The sequence below is a fragment of the Trichechus manatus genome, unplaced genomic scaffold (assembly GCF_000243295.1).
Source record: "Trichechus manatus latirostris isolate Lorelei unplaced genomic scaffold, TriManLat1.0 scaffold00055, whole genome shotgun sequence".
NCBI classification, from domain to species: domain Eukaryota; kingdom Metazoa; phylum Chordata; class Mammalia; order Sirenia; family Trichechidae; genus Trichechus; species Trichechus manatus.
Genome location: NW_004443991.1, coordinates 7,956,403 through 7,974,998, shown reverse-complemented (window position 1 = coordinate 7,974,998; position 18,596 = coordinate 7,956,403). Strand labels below are relative to the sequence as shown.

Here is an 18,596-nt window from a genome sequence, read left to right as displayed (position 1 = left end):
GAGAATGAAGAACACCAAAGACACAAGGAAAGTATTAGCCCAAGAGACAGAAAGGGCCACATAAACCAGAGACTTCATCTGCCTGAGACCAGAAGAACTAGATGGTGCCCAGCTACCACCAGTGACCACCCTGACAGAGAACAGAATAGAGAGTCCCTGATGGAGCAGGAGAAAAGTGGGGTGCAGAACTCAAATTCTAGTAAGAAGACCAGAGTTAATGGTCTGATTGAGACTGGAGGAACCCCGGAAACCATGGCCCCTAGATTCTTTATCAGCCCAGAACTAAAACAATTTCCGAGGCCAACCCTTCAGACAGGGATTGGACTGGACTGTGGGACATAAAGTGATATTCGTGAAGAGTGTGCTTCTTAGTCAAGTAGATACAAGAGTCCAAAGGGGCAGCTTCTGTCCAGAGGTTATATGGGAAGGCAGAGAGGGTTTGGAGCTGGTTGAATGGTCATGGGGAATCGGGTGGAAGGGAGGAGTGTGCTGTTGCAGAAGGGGGTGAGCAATTAGGGTCACGTGACAATGTATGTATAAAATTTTGTATGGGAGACAAACTTGAAATGTAAACTTCATTTAACTACAACAATTAAAAAAAAAAAGACCCCAGATGCTACTCACCAAGGTAGAATGTAGAGCATTATCTTGATAAACTGTGTTACATATATCTTTCTTACGGGATCAAACACTTACACTTTTGAATCATACCTATTTATGAACTTGCCTTACCTTCTCTTCTGCAATCTAAGCTCCTTGGGTCAGGGCCTTGTGATTTTGATCTCTGTATCTCCCAAGTGCCTAGTATGGTGCCTGAAACTTAGGGGCTGAAAAAGGATTTGGATGAATATGATCATATAGCCAATAGATGAAGATTGGAATGATAGCAAAGCTCTGTCTCCTATATCTTTAAATATTTTAAATTAGAAAAATACTTATTTCAAACCAGAAAATATTCTGAATATTTTTTTTGCAAGTAAGCTTGATGAATGGTAAAACCATTTTTTCTTAAAATGCGTCTTATTTAAGTCACTAAACTTAATTACGTATTAATTTTTTGTTAATTGGAGTATGCAGGTGTTTCTTTAACTATTTTGCCTCATTTAAATTATATTTAATGCAGCTTACAAAAATACACTGCAGCTTAATCAAAGTAGAGGAAATTATGAGTAGAATAGTAAGATGGGGCAGGGGAAAAGTAAGTACACATAAAAGCATACTGTAAAATTCTATAGTTACTAAAGCTGAGAAATAGCAAATGTAATAACATTTGGAACCCCTCAGCTCTTCTATATTTAATGTTTCCTCTTTAGTGATGTCAGAGAATAATATTCGTATGCTCTAGGAGTAGTTTCTGCATCATTTGATAATAAATTGAAAATAGAGGCAATTTGTTTAAATAAAGTCCAGTAGAATGAATATTAAGGGGCAGTCTATTCTGTGACATCAAATTCTGTGTGTGCAGTATGATTTTACATTTAGAGACTGAACTGTTTTTGTTACACAGAGAATTTTGTTTTGAATGTGTGACCTATAGTACTTTTTATTTTTAGTTCAATCTTTCAGTGTCTTAATATTGTAAAGGTTACAAGTAACCATAAGCTGTTTCCTAACCTGCAAAGCTGCTTTTTAATAGAAAGGTCTGGAAGAGAGAAAATGTGTGTGTGTGTGTGTGTGTGTGTGTGTGTGTGTCCAAACACTGCCACAAAATAATTGGATCCCATTGTCAAAGTCAGTGAACTGCTGAATATACCCTGCAAGTGAAGTTCTTTTTAAGCAGCCAGAGAAAATCAATCATTGCTTTCATTGATACTGTGTATTTTGATTAATGAAGTTCTGCTTTTGATATTGACATTTCTTTAAATGCAGGTGAAGATGCTTTTGATGCCCTCCCTCCATCCCTTCCACCTCCCCCACCTCCTGCAAGGCATAGTCTTATCGAACATTCAAAACCACCTGGCTCCAGTAGCCGACCATCCTCAGGACAAGACCTTTTCATTCTTCCTTCAGGTAGGAGGGGAAAGGCAAAGAAAATTTTTTCACTTAAAGCAAAAACATCTCTAACTTACACTGTCAAATAAACATTACCGTAATAATTCATTCATTTCTAGCTTGCTAGCAGAAAAATCCCTGGGTGTTGAGAGTAGCATTAGGGTGGGCCCATTTGTTGGTTGGTTTAATGCTGAAAGAATTTCAAAGACTGAGAGCAATAGGAATCAGAGGATAGAAATGGTGCTGTAGAGGTTATCCAGTGCAGCTGACACCCTCATGCTACAAAAGACATTCCTGAGAACGAGAAGAGCTAAGTAGTTTGGCTAATAGTGATGGGAGCAAAATTTAGACTGTCTCTCAATTCCTAGTATATATTTTTTCTAATAATAAGTGTTTACATTTTTACTGGGTATCTTTTAGGGCCATAATTTTGTTCAAAAAAACTTTTGGCAAATTATGTTGATAACAACACACAAGTTTTTATGCAATATGTGTATTGTTTTGCTGTTACTTTTATTTCTAATGTCTAAATGTGTCCACTCCACAAATACTGGTCTTCAAGAAAAATTAATACATAGCTTTAAAAATTTTTTTAAAGTGAGTAGTAGAAATAAAATGAATAGACTAGAGAGAACCTTCTATTCCATTTATCACAGTTATGAGGAAATAAAATAAATTCAGTTATGTTGAGTCTGCTGATTTGAATTGTTATAATCTGTCCTGTTAGTGATAATATGATCTACTCTGTGCACCATTTGCCTTCATGATTTGGTTTGGTTAAATATAAGGTAACGATTCTCTTTCTTGAGGCAGAGCCAACATGACACCCTAGACAGACAACATCATGCTGTCCCTCTACAGCAACGACCTAAAAGACTAGGTAAAACAGATAACAAACGTCAGTCTTAGAACTGTAAGCATCAAATGAAGGGGTAAAGAACTAGATCAAACACTGAATGGAAGAAGAAACTGAAGGAAAACACAGAACAAGGAGAGATACGGAGTAGAGGTCCCCTGCCAACTAACACGGCACAGTGTTGCTATCTTGGAGCACAGCCAGCAACAACCCTAGACAGACAGTATGGGAAGGCAACTTCACGGAGCTCCCAACATGAGACAGAGCACCTGGTAACCAGAAGAACACTTTCCAACCCCTCACCATTCTGCGACACATACCACCCCTACCCCTTCCCGATGGGCCATGCTGCATTACTCAGCAAGAGAGTTATCAGCCCTCTGTCACCCCGAATTCTCCCTGTCCCCACCTGCCAGCAACTGCTGTGCCATATTTTTCCCTCCCTTTTCTTTCTACTTCCCACTGTCACTCTGGTTCCACCCTGCCCCCAACTGCTGGCTCCTGCTGCTCCATTTTTCACCTTTTTCCCCTTTGTTTTCTTTCTCCCTCCCACCTAGCCCTGTATGCCACCTCTACCCTTCTTGCTGGGCCACACAGCACCACCATAGCTAAAAAGCCACCGGGTCCACCCTGCTGCCACTCGCTGGCTCCTGCCACGCTGTTTTTTTTCTTTTCCCCTTTTTTCTCTCCCAGCCACATAGCCCCGCATGCCAACTTAGCTCCTTCCCACCGGGCTTCAACGCATTGCTGCGGGTATAGAGCTACTGGCCTGCTGCCACACCAGGTGCCTCTAGGCAGCTCCCACCATGGCATTTTTTTCCCCCTTCCTTTTCTTCCTCTCTCCTAACCCCTGTATGCCACCTCTACCTCTTCGAGTCAGACCATGCCGCACTGCGTCGGGTAGAGAGTCACTGGCCCATTGCCACCCCTGGTCCACCCCACCCCCCACCTGCTGGCTCCCACCTCGCCATTTTTTCCCCTTTCTTCCTTTTCTTTCTGTCTCCCACCAGCCTCATACAATAGCTCTACCCCTTCCCACCGGATCACGCTGCACCACTGCGGCTAGAGAGTCACTGGCCCACCACCACCCCGGGTCCACCCCACTCCCACCACACCATTTTTCCCCCTTTTCTTTCTCCCTCCCACCTGGCCCTGTACCCCACCTTCCCTCCTTCCCGCCAGGCCATGCTGCACCACCACTGCAAGAGTCACTGGCCTGACGCTTTCTACCTCCCACATAGCCCCATACACCACCTCCCCACTTTTCCTGCCAGCCCCCAGGTCCACCCCACCCCTACCCATCAACTACTCCCCTTTTTTTATTTGTCTCTCTTTGGTCCCCCCACCTAGCCCTATACGCCATCCCACCTTTCCACCAGCCCTCACCATGCCACCATGGCTATACTATTCCTGGTTCAGGCCCACTGCTATACCTTTACCACTCTTCCTCTGACACCCCCACCTATCTGGTGAGGGGCTGTTAATGCTCCCACACCGCTGGATTTAAAGACCAAAATCAACCAACATAGACATATATGGAACACTCTACCCAACAGCAGCAAAGTATACATTTTTTCCCAACGCACATGGAACATTCTCTAGAATAGACCATATTTTAGGTGACAGAGCAACCCTCAATAAAATCCAAAATGTCAAAATAATACAAAGCATTCTCTAAGAACATAGAAGTAGGAATCAATAACAAAAAGAATAAGGAAAGAAAATCAAATACTTGGAAATTGAATAGCACCTTGCATAAAAACAACTGGGTAATAGAAATCAAAGAGGAAATAAAAAACAATTCTAGGATCAAATGAGAATGAAAAAATATCATTCAAAAACCTTTGGGACGCAGCAAAGGCAGTGCTCAGAAGTCAGTTTATAGCAATAAATACATCAAAGAAGAAGAGTAGGCCAAAATCTAAACGTTAGCCCTACAACTCGAACAAGTAGAGGGAGAACAAAAGAAGCCCACAGCCACCAGAAGAAAGGAAATAATAAAGATTAGAGCAGAAATAAATGAAATACTGAACAGAAAAACAATACAATTAAACAGACCAAAAGTTGACTTTTGAGAAGATCAACAAAATCAACAAACCATTGGCCAAACTGAGAAAAGAAAAACAGGAGAGGAAGCAAATAACCCAAATAAGAAATGAGATGGGACACATTACAACAGTCCCAGCTGAAATAAAAAGGATCATAACAGAAATACTATGAAAAATTGTACTGTAACAAATTTGAGAATCTAGAGGAAATGGACAGACATCTAGAAATATACTACCTACCTAAACTAACACAAACATAGGTAGGACAACTAAATAAATCTATAACAAAAGAAGAGGTTGAAAAAGTAATTAAAAAACCCTCAACAAAAAGAAGTCCTGGCCTGGACAGTTGCACTGGAGAATTCTGCCAAACTCTGAGAAGAGTTAACACCACTTCTACTAAAAGTATTTCAGAGCATAGAAAAGGATAGGATACTCCCAGACTCATTCTGTGAAGCCGGCATAAAGCTGATACCAAAACCAGGTAAAGACACTACAAAAAAAGAAAATTAAAGACCAATATCTCTCATGAATATAGATGTAAAAATTCTCAACAAAATTCAGTCCGGTGGACTTTAGCATCATATCAAAAAAATAATGCACCATGATGAAGTGGGATTCATATCAGATATGCAAGAATGGTTCCACATTAGAAAATCAATCAATGTAATCCACCACATAAATACAACAAAAGAAAAGTATCACATAATCATCTCAATCTGTGCAGAAAAGGCATCTATAAAGTCCAACACCCATTCCTGATAAAAACTCTTAAATAGTAATAGAAAGAAATTCCTCAACATAATAAAAGACATCTTTATGAAACCAGCAGCCAACATCATTCTCGATGGAAAGAGGCTGAAAACATTCCCCCTGAGAACAGGAACAAGAAAAGAATGCCCTTTATCTCCACTTCTATTTAACATTGTGCTGGAAGCCCTAGTTAGAGCAGTAAAGCAAGAAAAATAAATAACATCCAAATTGGAAAAGAAGAAATAAAACTGTCCCTGTTGGCAGATGATATAATCCTATACATAGAGAACCCCAAAGATTCCACAAGAAAACTACTGGAACCAATAGATTCAACAGAGTAGCAGGATATAAGATCAACATAAAAAATCAGATGTGTATACACCAACAAAAGAGAACTTTGAAAAGGAAATCAGGAAAACAATACCATTTATAGTAGCCCCTAAAAGATAAAGTACTTAGGAAAAAATCTAACCAGGGATGTAAAAGATCTATACAAAGAAAACTACAAAACGCTACAGCAAGAAACAAAGAGAGACCTACATAAATGGAAAAACTTACCATGCTCATGAATAGGAAGACTCAACATTGTGAAAATGTCAATTCTGCCCAAAGCGATCTACAGATATAATGCAATCCCAATCCAAATACCAACAGCATTCTTTAATGAGATGGAAAAACAATCAACTTTGTGTGGAAAGGAAAGAGGATCCGGATAAGCAAAGCATTATTGAAGAAAAAGAACAAAGTAGGAGGCCTCGCACTACCTGATCTCAGAGCCTACTATACAGCCACTGTAGTCAAAACAGCGAGGTACTGGTACGACAGCAGACACATAGACCAGTGGAACAGAATTGAAAACCCAGATGAAAATCCACCCACTATGGCCAGCTGATCTTTGACAAAGGACCAAAGTCCATTAAATGGGGAAAAGACAGTCTTTTTAACAAATAGTGCTGGCAAAACTGGATATCCATCTGTAAAAAAAATGAAACAGGACCTGTACCTCACACCATATACAAAAACGAACTCAAAATCAATCAAAGACTTAATTATAAAACTTAAAACAATAAAGACCGTGGAAGAAGAAATAGGGACAACACTAGGGGCCCTAATACGTGGCACAAAGAGAATACACACCATAAGTAACAATAATGCACAAACACTAGAAGAGAAACTAGATTAAGTAGGACTCCAAAAATTAAATACTAATGCTTATCAAAAGACTTCACCAAAAGAGTAAAAAGAGAACTTACAGACTGGGGGAAAAAAAATTGGCTATGGCATATCTGACAAGGATCTAATCTCTAAAATCTATAGAAGACTTCAGCACCTCAACAACAAAAAGACAAGCCAGTTAAAAAACAGGCAAAGGATGTGAGCAGACATTTCATCAAAGAACACATTTAAGTAGCTAACAGACACATGAGGAAATGTTCACAATCATTAGCCATTAGAGAAATGCAAATCAAAACTACAATGAGATACCATCTCACCCTGACATTACTGGCACTAATCAAAAAAACAAAAAACAAAATAGCAGATGTTGTAGAGGTTGCGAGGAGATTGGAACTCTTATGCATTGCTGGTGGGAATGTAAAATGGTACAACCACTACGGAAAATGATATGGCATCCCCTTAAAAATCTAGAAATAGAAATACCATATGATCAAGCAATTCACTCCCAAGACTGTATCCTAGAGAAATAAGAGCGATCATATAGACATATGCACACCCATCTTCATTGTAGCATTATTTCACAATAGCAAAAAGATGGAAACAACCCGGATGCCCATCAGCAGATGAATGGATAAACAAATAATGGTACATATACACACTGGAATACTACCCAATGATAAAGAACAATGGTGAATCTATGAAACATCTCACAACATAAATGAATCTGGAGGGCATTATGCTCAGTGAAGTAAGTCAACCAAAAAAGTATGCCTCAGTGTGAATCTGGGAATCTTAACCATTATCATGTCCCACAGTTAATTATCATTCACCTTTGTTGTTGCTGTTGTTGGTAGCCGTTGAGTCAGTTCCATCTCATGGCAAGTCCATGTGTGCAGACTAGAACTTCTCTGTAAGATTTTCAAGGCTGTGACCTTTCAGAAGCAGATTGCCAGGCCTGTCTGCCTAGGCACCTCAGGGTCGGTTTAAACGGCTAACTTTTTGCCTAGTAGACGAGTGCTTAACCATTTGTGCCACCCAACTTGATAATTTAGAATGTTTGAGAAAATGTGTGGATAAAATACAGAAGTGTTGGGACATACACACACACACACAACTTGGAGTATACAGTGATAACTCTAAAATACTTAATCCCAGTGCAGTGTATGGGTCATCTATTGTGTACAGGCTGACTATATCTTAACAAAACGTGAAGAGTTCTCGAAAAGGCTTTTATACTTTTTTGTCTCCAAACTGAAGGTTACATCTAGCATTTTAGGTGATTTTGTCTGAATTAGAAAAAGGCACTTCGTTTGGGATGGCACTTGAAATAGAGATCCCTCTCTCCACCCTGTGCGAGGTCTGGTGGCTTGGGGATCAAAGAAAGGCTGCATTTTAGCCCCGCTCATGCCATTACCGAGTGCCCTTGTGCAGTGTACTAATTGCACAATGTATTTGACAACTATCTCCACCTTTCTTTCACTATATCTCTAACATGAAATCTCTTCTTTACTTTTCTCTGAAATCCTGTCTCTGTTTTCCAATCTTCAAATCACAGTTCAACTCTGAATGCTAGCAAAATGGACTTTATTAGAGATAAATGGAAGTTTTCCTTTTGGATGCAGAAATACAATTACATGAGGAAAATACAGATCATTAGCAACAGTTGTTGAAAAGGATGTAGGGAGTTGTGTTGACAAGGACCTTTGTGAAGCACTGTCATGATGTGACTACCAAGGGAGCTCATGTCATGGGTGGTTGTGCTCACAGAATTCTGATCCAGGAGTGGGGTGAGGCCACACAGTGGTCAGCTGCATGGGGACCACTATATTTAGGTCTGATGGATTACAACAGTGGTTATCAAAGTTTGGTTTCTAGACCACCAGCATCAGCCCCACATGGGGGTTATATTATAAATACAAATCCTTGGGACCTACCCAGGACTTAATGAAATCGGAAACTCTGGTAGTGGGACCCAGTTATCTGTGTTTTAACAAGTCCTCCAAGTGATTACAATGCATGCTCAAGTTGGAGAGTCATTCAGCGGGTATGACTAGAGTAGTGCAACCAGGATGATAAAGGTCATTCAGACCACATCAAGTAGATTAAAGGAAATGAGGATGTTTAACCCAGAGAAGAGAAGAGAAGACCTTGGATATATATTAGAATTGTCTTCAACTACAGTATTTGTGAAAGAAGGATTAGATTTATTTCCATGCGTCCCTTACAGAAGGTAAAAGTAAGACCAGTGAGAAGTGTTAAAAAGGAGAATTTCATTCATGTGAAGAAAGAGCTTCCTAAATTTTTAAGAATTGTTCAGAAGTAGAGAGAAACAATATCAGAGGGTACTGAGTTTACTGAGTTCTCTAATACTGAAGGATTTTAACTACATATTGGGAGTTTTATGAAGGGGAATTAAAGAGTGAAAGCAGCAAAGAGGGGAGAAACTGTTCCATCTAAACAGCTTTTCAAACCCTTTCCAGCAGTTAGACTCGTCATTGATACTTTTTAAATTTCGGGAACAACTGATAAATCCTCCAGATGTTTTTTTTAAGACCCCCTGAGGAGACATGCCACTGTTTTAACTATTCAATTTTATTTGCTTCTTTTTCTACACTTGAGTAAAAATTTGGGAGTGTTTCAGATAGAGGGAAGAAAAAAAAATGAAGAAAAATGCCATGCTACCTTTTCCTAGAGAGAACTATTAATATGTTTCCTTCCTCGTTTTGTCTGTGTGTATATATATGTATATATATGTTCATGTATATATATACATATGTTTATGTAAACTTAATTTCACATAATATATGCTATTTACAACTTTTTTACACTTAATGTACTGTGAACTTTTTCCATGCTTTTAAATATTCTTACACAACATAATTTTGATTGATGCATATTTTTCCACTTAATTTTGTAGTTACCAAACCAAACCCATAGCTGTCGAGTTGATTTCGACTCATAGCGACCCAATAGGACAGAGTATAACTGCCCCATAGGGTTTCCAAGGAGTGGCTGGCGGATTCAAGCTGCTGACCTTTTGGTTAGCAGCCAAGTCTTTTCCTAGTTTTTTGTAATCACTAAAGTAAGTATTAAATTGTCCATCTTATATTATTGTACTATAAAACATAGATGGTGGCAATAAAAGATTGTCTTTGCTTTTTAGAGTAGGTTAATTACATTGTTTATTCATTCGTTTCTCAAGCATTTATTGCTATACTATCTATATGGTACACTGGCTGTCGTGTTTTCATTTTGTATGTTTTTGTGGTAAATGTGGGTATAAAAATGTGAATAGTTTTTGAAGAATTAAAAAAAATAAAATAAAACTATTGGTTTTCAAAAGTTCCTTATCAAGGAACAGTTGAAAATTGTGTTCTCTTATTGTATTCTGTAGTAATTGTGTTGTGTATAATATCTTCCCCCTTTAAAACTTGAATGCTTAATTAAGCACCATTTTATAACTTACTACCAGTTTACCTGCCCTATACCTGACCAGTAGCAAACTTTGCATGAAGTAAGACAGTGGGAAGTGACTCAGAACTAAACCATAAATAATTATTTTTGCTATTTAAGGCAGTATTTTTAGTGTATCTTTGACTTTTAAGTAAAATAGATTAATGGAGCAATGTGGTATACCCATATGGTTTTCTAGTGTGCCAGTTTATGACTCTGAAATACATCCAGAATTTACTCGTTAATCTTAATTAAGTAAATAATTAGAAATAGCATGAGTATTTCTAATAAACCTTTAAGTTACCCCTAAGGAAATTAAAAAGTTATGTATTACAAAAGACAATCTTTCATCTGACCTAATGTTATATTGGGGGCATTTTAGAAAGCACAGTAACTGAGTGTAATTCTTTATTGAATATGTAAATCCTAATCTTGGGGAAATTTATAAATTTATGCAGAAATCACCATATTTAGTTTCTTTGGTCCCTCTTGCAAACCAGAAGATTAACATTTGTATCATGGGATTTGATTTCTGTACTCATTCCCTCTGAGCTCTACCTCTTAAAATGTTTCAGCAAAAGTAATGCGGCTGAACCATTGACTCTTCAAATATTGAAGGCTCAAGTCTTAAGAGTTATTTCAATATTGGAATTAAATGAAAGCAGGTTGAGTAACCTTGCTTAGGTCAGAAAGTTCCCATCAAAGCTGGGGATAATTAATATACTCAAAAAAAGGGGGAGTGGGAAAAATAATGCATGTCTTCAACTCCTGCCTTACTTACCCAGTCACAAATTAATATAAATAGTAGGCAATTTTTAGGCACAATTTTTCTTCTTAAATAAGCAAATTCTTACATATTCTTAATGTCAAGTTCAAATGCAGGTTAACACAATGAAATATAATCAGATCTGATTTAATATTTGCAATTTTGGCCTTCTGGTAGCAATTCAAATTTTGATGATTTGAAATTTATTGAAAAAAATCTGAATCTGGCTGAGTGGAAGTTTAGTGTTGGTAGTAAAAAATCAGTGTTTATTTAGCACAGACTCTGCCAAGCAATGTACTAGGTACTGTGTTTTTGTTAGGGTATGTCATACAAACATGATGACTAAGACAAAGTCCCCTGATCTCAAAAGGCTTTGCAGGTCCTTTGGAAGTACTGGCAGACATAAAAGAAAGTAATATGGCAGAGTAAAACAGGAGGTTGAGGTGGAAGAATTGGCTCAATAAATTATCAGTGAAAAATAGATTGTACTCAAAACAGGAATCAGTTCTAAGGGTTTAAATATATATGCTGCTAATATAAAAGTTAGATTTAAGGTTGACGATTTAACATGGCAACATTGACAAAATCTCTTTTTCTCTCGTTAGTTCTATAACCTATAACTGTTAGTTGTATATCTATAACTATTGTTGCTGTGTGCCATTGAGTTGATTCCAACTCATGGCAACCTGATATGACAGAGTAGAACTGCCCTGTAGGGTTTCCAAGGCTGTAATCCTCATGGGAGCAGATCGCTAGGTCTTGTCTGTCACAGAGGAGCTGGTGGGTTCAAACCACTGCCCTTTGCGTTAGCAGCCGATCACTTAACCACCGGTCCACCAGGGCTCCCAATACCTAGAATTACAAGTAGTAAAATATTTTTAATTTGTTGACAGTTCATATTTTTCACTTTTACAGACGCTGTCTTACTGGTTGGTTGTCAGGGTAGTAAAAAACCACATTCAGCTGTATGTTCAAACCTTAACATTAATAATAGCACAATTTTTAACAATTTACTATTCAATACATCAACTAACAATAATTATTTTTCCCATAGAATGTTTGATATAATACTATCTTGTGTAGGAGATTTCACATACGTTCATTCTCTTAAACCTCACAGATGTCAAATCTCGGTTCCATTTTACAGATAAGTTTGCCTATGATGGAGTCCCTGAGTGGTGCAAACAGCTAAGGACTCAGCTGCTAGCCAAAACGGTGGTGGTTTGAACCAACCCAGAGGTGCCTCAGAAGACCTGATGGTCTCCTTCTGAAAGGTCAAAGCCTTAAAAACCCTATGGAGCAGTTCTGCTCTGTACACATGGGGTTCCCATGAGTCGGAATTGACTCAGTGGCAACTAACAACAGTGCTTCAGAGATATTAAGTGATTTGATAATATTCTTATAGTTGATTGTAAAATCCAAAACCAAATTTTTTCACCTTTAAAACAGTTTTCATTCATTGTATAGGACAGATAGGGACAGAAAATAAAATTTAGAAGCAGGTTTTATTATAAATGAACTGATAATTAAATAAGAGATGTGAAAAATATAAACAGTATTCCATATTATCTATAAATAAATGAGAAGAGCACATTTTGAGCAAGTGTTGCATAAATTAGAAAATATATACACAGATTAGAAAATGGTTAACATCAGTCATGAACTTTCTAATTCATTTTCAAAAACTGTGATCTTTATAGAAAATTTCCAAAGTTTTTTTTTGTTAGTCAGTTGATAGTTATCATCCTTTTAATTTGAAAATTGTCTTTATTTTTAAGATCCATTTTTTGATCCAGCAAGTGGCCAAATTCCTCTGCCTCCTGCTAGGAGAGTACCCGGTGAAAATGTCAAATCCAACAGAACATCACAGGACTATGATCAGCTTCCTCCCTGTCCAGGTGCGGTTGACTAATAATAGTAATAATAATACTATATGTTCCTGTAGTGCTTTTTGCTTTTAAGAGTAGCTTTTTATGTTCTATATCATGTAACGAGCATTGCCAACCTAAGAAAGTATTTTTATCACCTTTGTATTTTACTTATAAAGCTTGTATTATGAGGGGAATGCCTACAAAATTGCTTCATGCAATAAAAAATCAGACTTCATATTATCTTTGATCAGTACAACCCATTCTTTAATTCAAAATTTATTCATTTTCAAGCTCTTCCCTTATCAGATATGAGAGAAGGGGTAAGTTCCCTTTATACAGTGAAATGCTGTGTTCTCTTTATTTCTTCATTAAGGGAAAAAATCTCTTTAGAATGTATACAAGCACCAAACTATTTTCATAGCTTACTTGAGGCTAGAGTGCACTGCCCCACTCCCAGCCATCAAGTAGAAGGATATACTGTTTTACTAAATGTAAATTACTCTCATGGTCATTGATAATGACATACTGTTCTTCCGCTTGTTTGAGAAGGCTTTCCTGACCACTATGTCTGAAGTATCTTGCCCTACTTTTGCAGTCACTTTCTACCCCCTTGTTGTGCTTTATTTTTCTTTATAGCACCTGTCACCTCCTGAAATTCCATTATTCATTCCTTGTTTCTTTGATCACTGTTTACTCATCTGTCTCCTTGACTAGAGTTTTAATGCTTTGAAGACAGAGTTGTTGTTTGGTATCCCCAAGTATCCTATCACATGCTTCTTGGATAGGTGGATGGATGGATGGATAGGAGGGAGAGAGAGGAAGGATAGCTAATGCGTGTATTGGGCTAAACACGTTTTTTGAGCAATATGAGCAATATTTTTATTTCAGTTGTTTAACTTTTTCTGACATATATTTATGTCTTATGTTAAGATCTTTGCGTTTTGTTATTAAGCTCAAACCTCAGTGCCTTAGTTTGTTGGTGCTGCTATGACAGAAATACCACGGGTGGGTAGCTTTAGTGAACAGAAATTTATTTTCTCACAGTTTAGGAAGCTAGAAGTCCACATTCAGGGCACTGGCTCTAGGAGAAGGCTTCTCTGTCAACTCTGGAGGAAGGTCCTTGTCTCAGCTTCTGTTCCTCTGCCATCTTCATGTAGCATGGCATCTATCTTCCCCCATCTGTGCTTCCTTGCTTCTGTGCCTAATCTACTCTTTTTTATACCTCAGAAGTAATTGGCTTAAAACACACCCTGCACTGATACTACTTCATTAACATAACAAACAAAACCCTATTCCAAAATGGGATTATATCCACAGATACAGGGTTTAGTATGCCAACACGTATTTTGTGGGGACACAATTCAACCCATAACACTCAGTTCAGGGAAGTTTTGTTAATAGTGATATCCCTACATTCTGTAACTGAGGATAATTGATGGGCTGCTTGGGAAATCATCAGTCTGGTAGTTTTATGTCCTCAGTGCCATGAAATCCTCCTATGTTTTTGTAGGTTTAACACTTGCAGTTAACTCAGAAAATCATAGAAAATTGTATTAACCTTTTCAAATTTTGTCCGTTTACTTCTAGTCATACAAGATTTCAAATATATCAATGTATAGCCAGTGAAACCCTGTGGTTCCAGTAGGAAGGATAGATTAGAGGTAAAAATGTACAAAATCAAGAAGAAGGAGAGCCAATATCTGACAGCCTCTACATAACAAAAGGAAGCAAATCCCTTAAGGAAACAAGGTTAAAATCCAAATTGGAGAAAAGTACCATGAATAATTTAAAATAATATATTTAGTACCTCTAACACTGGATTAAAAGAAACATATATTATGGGGAGAGTTGTGCCCAAAACACACTATTTTCACTGCTTCTGTGGCTGCTTTAGAGCCCAGAGAAATACCATTCACATGTATGATTTCAGGCTATATGAATTCTGATTAGTATTTTCTCTAGAAGTTCCAAGGAAGAACTTTGAGTCACAAACCATGTTGAAATATTCCTAAATAGACATTTACCAGAATCCTGAACTGTCTTTTACCCAAGTGATAGAATAGTCCTGATTGAACTGAGAAGCACATTCCTCACGTGTGTTATTTTTTGTTTTATAGGGCTGTCTGATCTTTGTCTGAAAAGTGGGCTTTGGGAATAGTTTCAGTTCTGGGTTATCAGAGCATCTGGGGGCCAGAGTTTCAGGGGTTCCTCTAGTTTCTGTCAGACCAGAAGTCTGGTCTTTTTATGTGAATTTGAATTCTGTTCTACAGTTTTCTCCTACTCTCTCTGGGACTCTTTGTTGTGTTCCCTGTTAGGACGGTCATTGGTGGTAGCCAGGCACTGTCTAGTTCTTCTAGTCTCAGGCTGGTGGAGTCTCTGGTTCAATATGCTATAGTTTTATATTAAGGAAATTGTATATTAGTACCAAGTATTCTGTAGTTATCTTTATTAAAATCATAATTGGAAATAATGTCTTCACTTCACACAAGCCTTGGACTATGTGTTGTCATTACTGGTAGGAAGTTTTCAGGTAAATTATGTGTGCTTACGATTTTGTTTTGTGTTTCAGCAAAGGAAATTGCAGTGTTGTAGAGTATTACCACAGTTCGACTACCTGAGATGTTTCCCCTTACATAGTTTTCAGTTGGAAACTGGCATATTATTTCTTACAAATCTACATTCATTAGTCTAACGTAGTTCTTTTATCACCATTTTCTAGATAGATTCAAAAAATTATATGTTATGACTCTAGCCTTAATTATCATAATTATCTACCACAATGTATGAGAAGATTTTTTATTTTATTTTAATTTAATGAAAACTGTGAGTTAAATCATTCTCTTCCATAGTTGGACAGTTGTATCTGTAGCAGCAGTAATTCAAGCTTATGGCATAAATATGTCCAGAATGCAGTGTTTGAGATTTCTTTTGTGCATTGATCAGCTAAATTCATGTTATTTTTTCTTCTAATTCTCAGATACTATAGCTGGGTAAAATCAGTGGTCTAAGAATCTTGATGTCTGTCCCAAATATTGACAATGAACTACTCAATAACTTGAGAGAGTATGTCTCAGATTGTATATAATAATAATTTCTGAAATTTGTTAAGTGCTTCCTATAGGTCAGATACTGTGCTAAGTATTTTAGATATCTAGATGTAATTTTAATGTATATAAATACGGTATTTGATATATTTACATATATAAATATAGATATAATTTTATTCCTCACAACAACTCTGAATTAGGTATTACTAATGTCATTTTGTAGAAGAAAGTAGGGCACAGTTAAGTTTAGTAGTGTACCCAAGGCCCCATAGCTAGTATCAGTATGATAGTATTTGAACGAGTTCTTTTTTCAGTAAGCTATGCACACATTTATTTATTATTTGTTTACTTGTTAACAAAGTTTGTGTTATTTTCCCACCAGTAGCTAGGCCAAAATTAAGTGGTAAAAAAAATCACGTATGTATGTAGCAACAATTGCTAAACTGGATTTCTGTAGATGGTCATTGATAAAAATAGTAAACAAAGGAATAGTAGTAATGACAAAGGATGGAGGGCATTAGAAATAGTGAAAGTCTCCTGAAGATTTCAAAACCTGGATTCTGACCATGTTTTGAATGATCTTAGGCAAGCCACTTATCGTGTGCCTGCTAGACTTTTCCCATCGGGAAAGTCAGTCTTCGGTTCTCAGTTTTCTATCCTTAGGCAGCCCAAGCTGTGAAACTAGCAGAGGAATCTCAGGCTGTTTTGTTGTGTGTGTGTGTGTGTGTGTTTCCCTAAATATGTTTAAGTAGTGCGTGTACATTGAAGAAAAAATGGAATTACAGAAAAAAATCAACAAGATTAAGAAGTCACCTATATTAACTCTGTTGTCCAAAAGGAAATTCACTGCCATGTTGGAGCACTTCCTTCTAGTGTTTTGTCTATGCACATTTTCACATAGTTAGGAACATAGTAAATATGTCAATTCTCGCTCATTTCCATTTAACATAATATCATAAGAATCGTGCTGCATCATTAGATTTTTTAATAAATGTCATTTTAATTTAGTCTATGATGACCCATCATTTTTATGTCCTGTCAAATGCTGTTTTAAATATTTTAAAAGTCTAACAGAAACCATAACTTTATATGCATGAAAACTAACACATCAAATGCCTCTACTTCTGCCTGGAAATAATGGAAACTTGGTGTGCTTAAGCACTGTCGAACAAGACTTAGTATGACAGAAATATAAAACGGTGAAACGTATTCGTCAATATGATGACATTTGCTTATTAGACACATCTTTCAAAATACAGAGTCAGAAAAAAAAAGAAAATCAGCTTCAGATCATGAGGGAAATAATAATGGCGCTTGTGGTTAAACAGTTGGCAGCCACTGAAGGGAAAGTACCGGCAGCTCCTCTGCATGTCTGCACACAGCAGTGTGTCTCAAGGTATCTCTCAGGAGCCTTTTTAGACATTTTCTTCCCTAAATGCCACCCCCCCTATGAAAGTTTAATACCACAAATACACTGAATATCTTTGTATACTGTGGGTAGTTAAACTCATAGCCATCGAGCCAGTTCTGACTCTTAGCAACATTGTAGGACAGAGTAGAACTTCCCCGTAGGGTTTCCAAGGCTGTAATCTTCACAGAAGCAGACTACCACATCTTTCTCCCACAGAGCAGCTGATGGATTCGAACCTCAGACCTTTTGGTTAGCAGCTGAGCGGTTAGTCACTGTACCAGCAAACCAACCCCATTGCCATCAAACCGATTCCGACTCATAGCGCCCTTATAGGACAGAGTAGAACTACCTCATAGGGTTTCCAAGGAGTGGCTGGTGGATTCAAACTGCTAACCTTTTGGTTAGCAGCCAACCCCTTAACTACTGAGCCATCACTGCTTCACCGGGGCTCCTTTTTTGTGCCTTCTTGGAGGGCCACAAACCATTGGAATAGCCAAGACTTGTTCATCCCCCAAGAACCAGTTTTTGCCCTCTTGGGGGCGATACTGTCCCCGTTTAGAATGCATGATGGAGCACAGTCACTGAAGGTCTCTTCCAGCATGGTTTCACCAGGCTGTCTCCCATGCCAGCCAGGACTTCTGTGTGTCTCTTTGCATAGTGTATCATCAGAAAATGAAAATGGAGTCAAGATTTGCCCTAAACCACTACTTGTTAAATCTTCCTTTTCCAAGAAAAGTTAACTGTGAATGACACAAGAACTAGGGCTTTAGCTAAAAGTGAACAACCACATGCAGGAGGTTTCTTCAGAGTCTGTTTTATCTAGAAGATTCATGCAAACTTTGCATTTCACTCTTTGATTTATCTGTATCCCTTTTGATATTTAAAAGTATTATTTTCCTCACATCCTTGAGTAAAATTGATGTTCCAGGAAGATGTCCTATTTATATTCTACAAATCCACATTCTTGCATTTATTTTGATAGTTTTTCCTGTTGGTTCACATGGTAATAGTTCTGCTTGTTAATATCTTACTTAAGAAGGCTTTCTGTAGATTTATTTATTTTTTATTAATTTTTTTTATTGTACTTTAGATGAAGGTTTACAGAACAAATAGTTTCTCATTAAGCAGTCAGTACACATAGTGTTTTATGACATTGGTTAACAATCCCACAACGTGTCAACACTCTCCCTTCTTGACCTTGGAGAACTTTTTTTTTTTTTTTT

The 18,596-nt window shown here is 37.6% G+C and overlaps 1 protein-coding gene across 1 annotated transcript in view; it reads left to right on the top strand.

The window, feature by feature from the left end:
• CBLB (Cbl proto-oncogene B) overlaps window positions 1-18,596 on the top strand; it is a 243,189-nt gene that overhangs the window by 220,381 nt on the left and 4,212 nt on the right. The window contains exons 16-17 of the mRNA XM_004378154.2: window positions 1,870-2,010; window positions 12,823-12,942. Of these exons, the coding sequence (XP_004378211.1) occupies window positions 1,870-2,010; window positions 12,823-12,942 (261 nt within the window). The remainder of the gene's footprint in view (window positions 1-1,869; window positions 2,011-12,822; window positions 12,943-18,596) is intronic.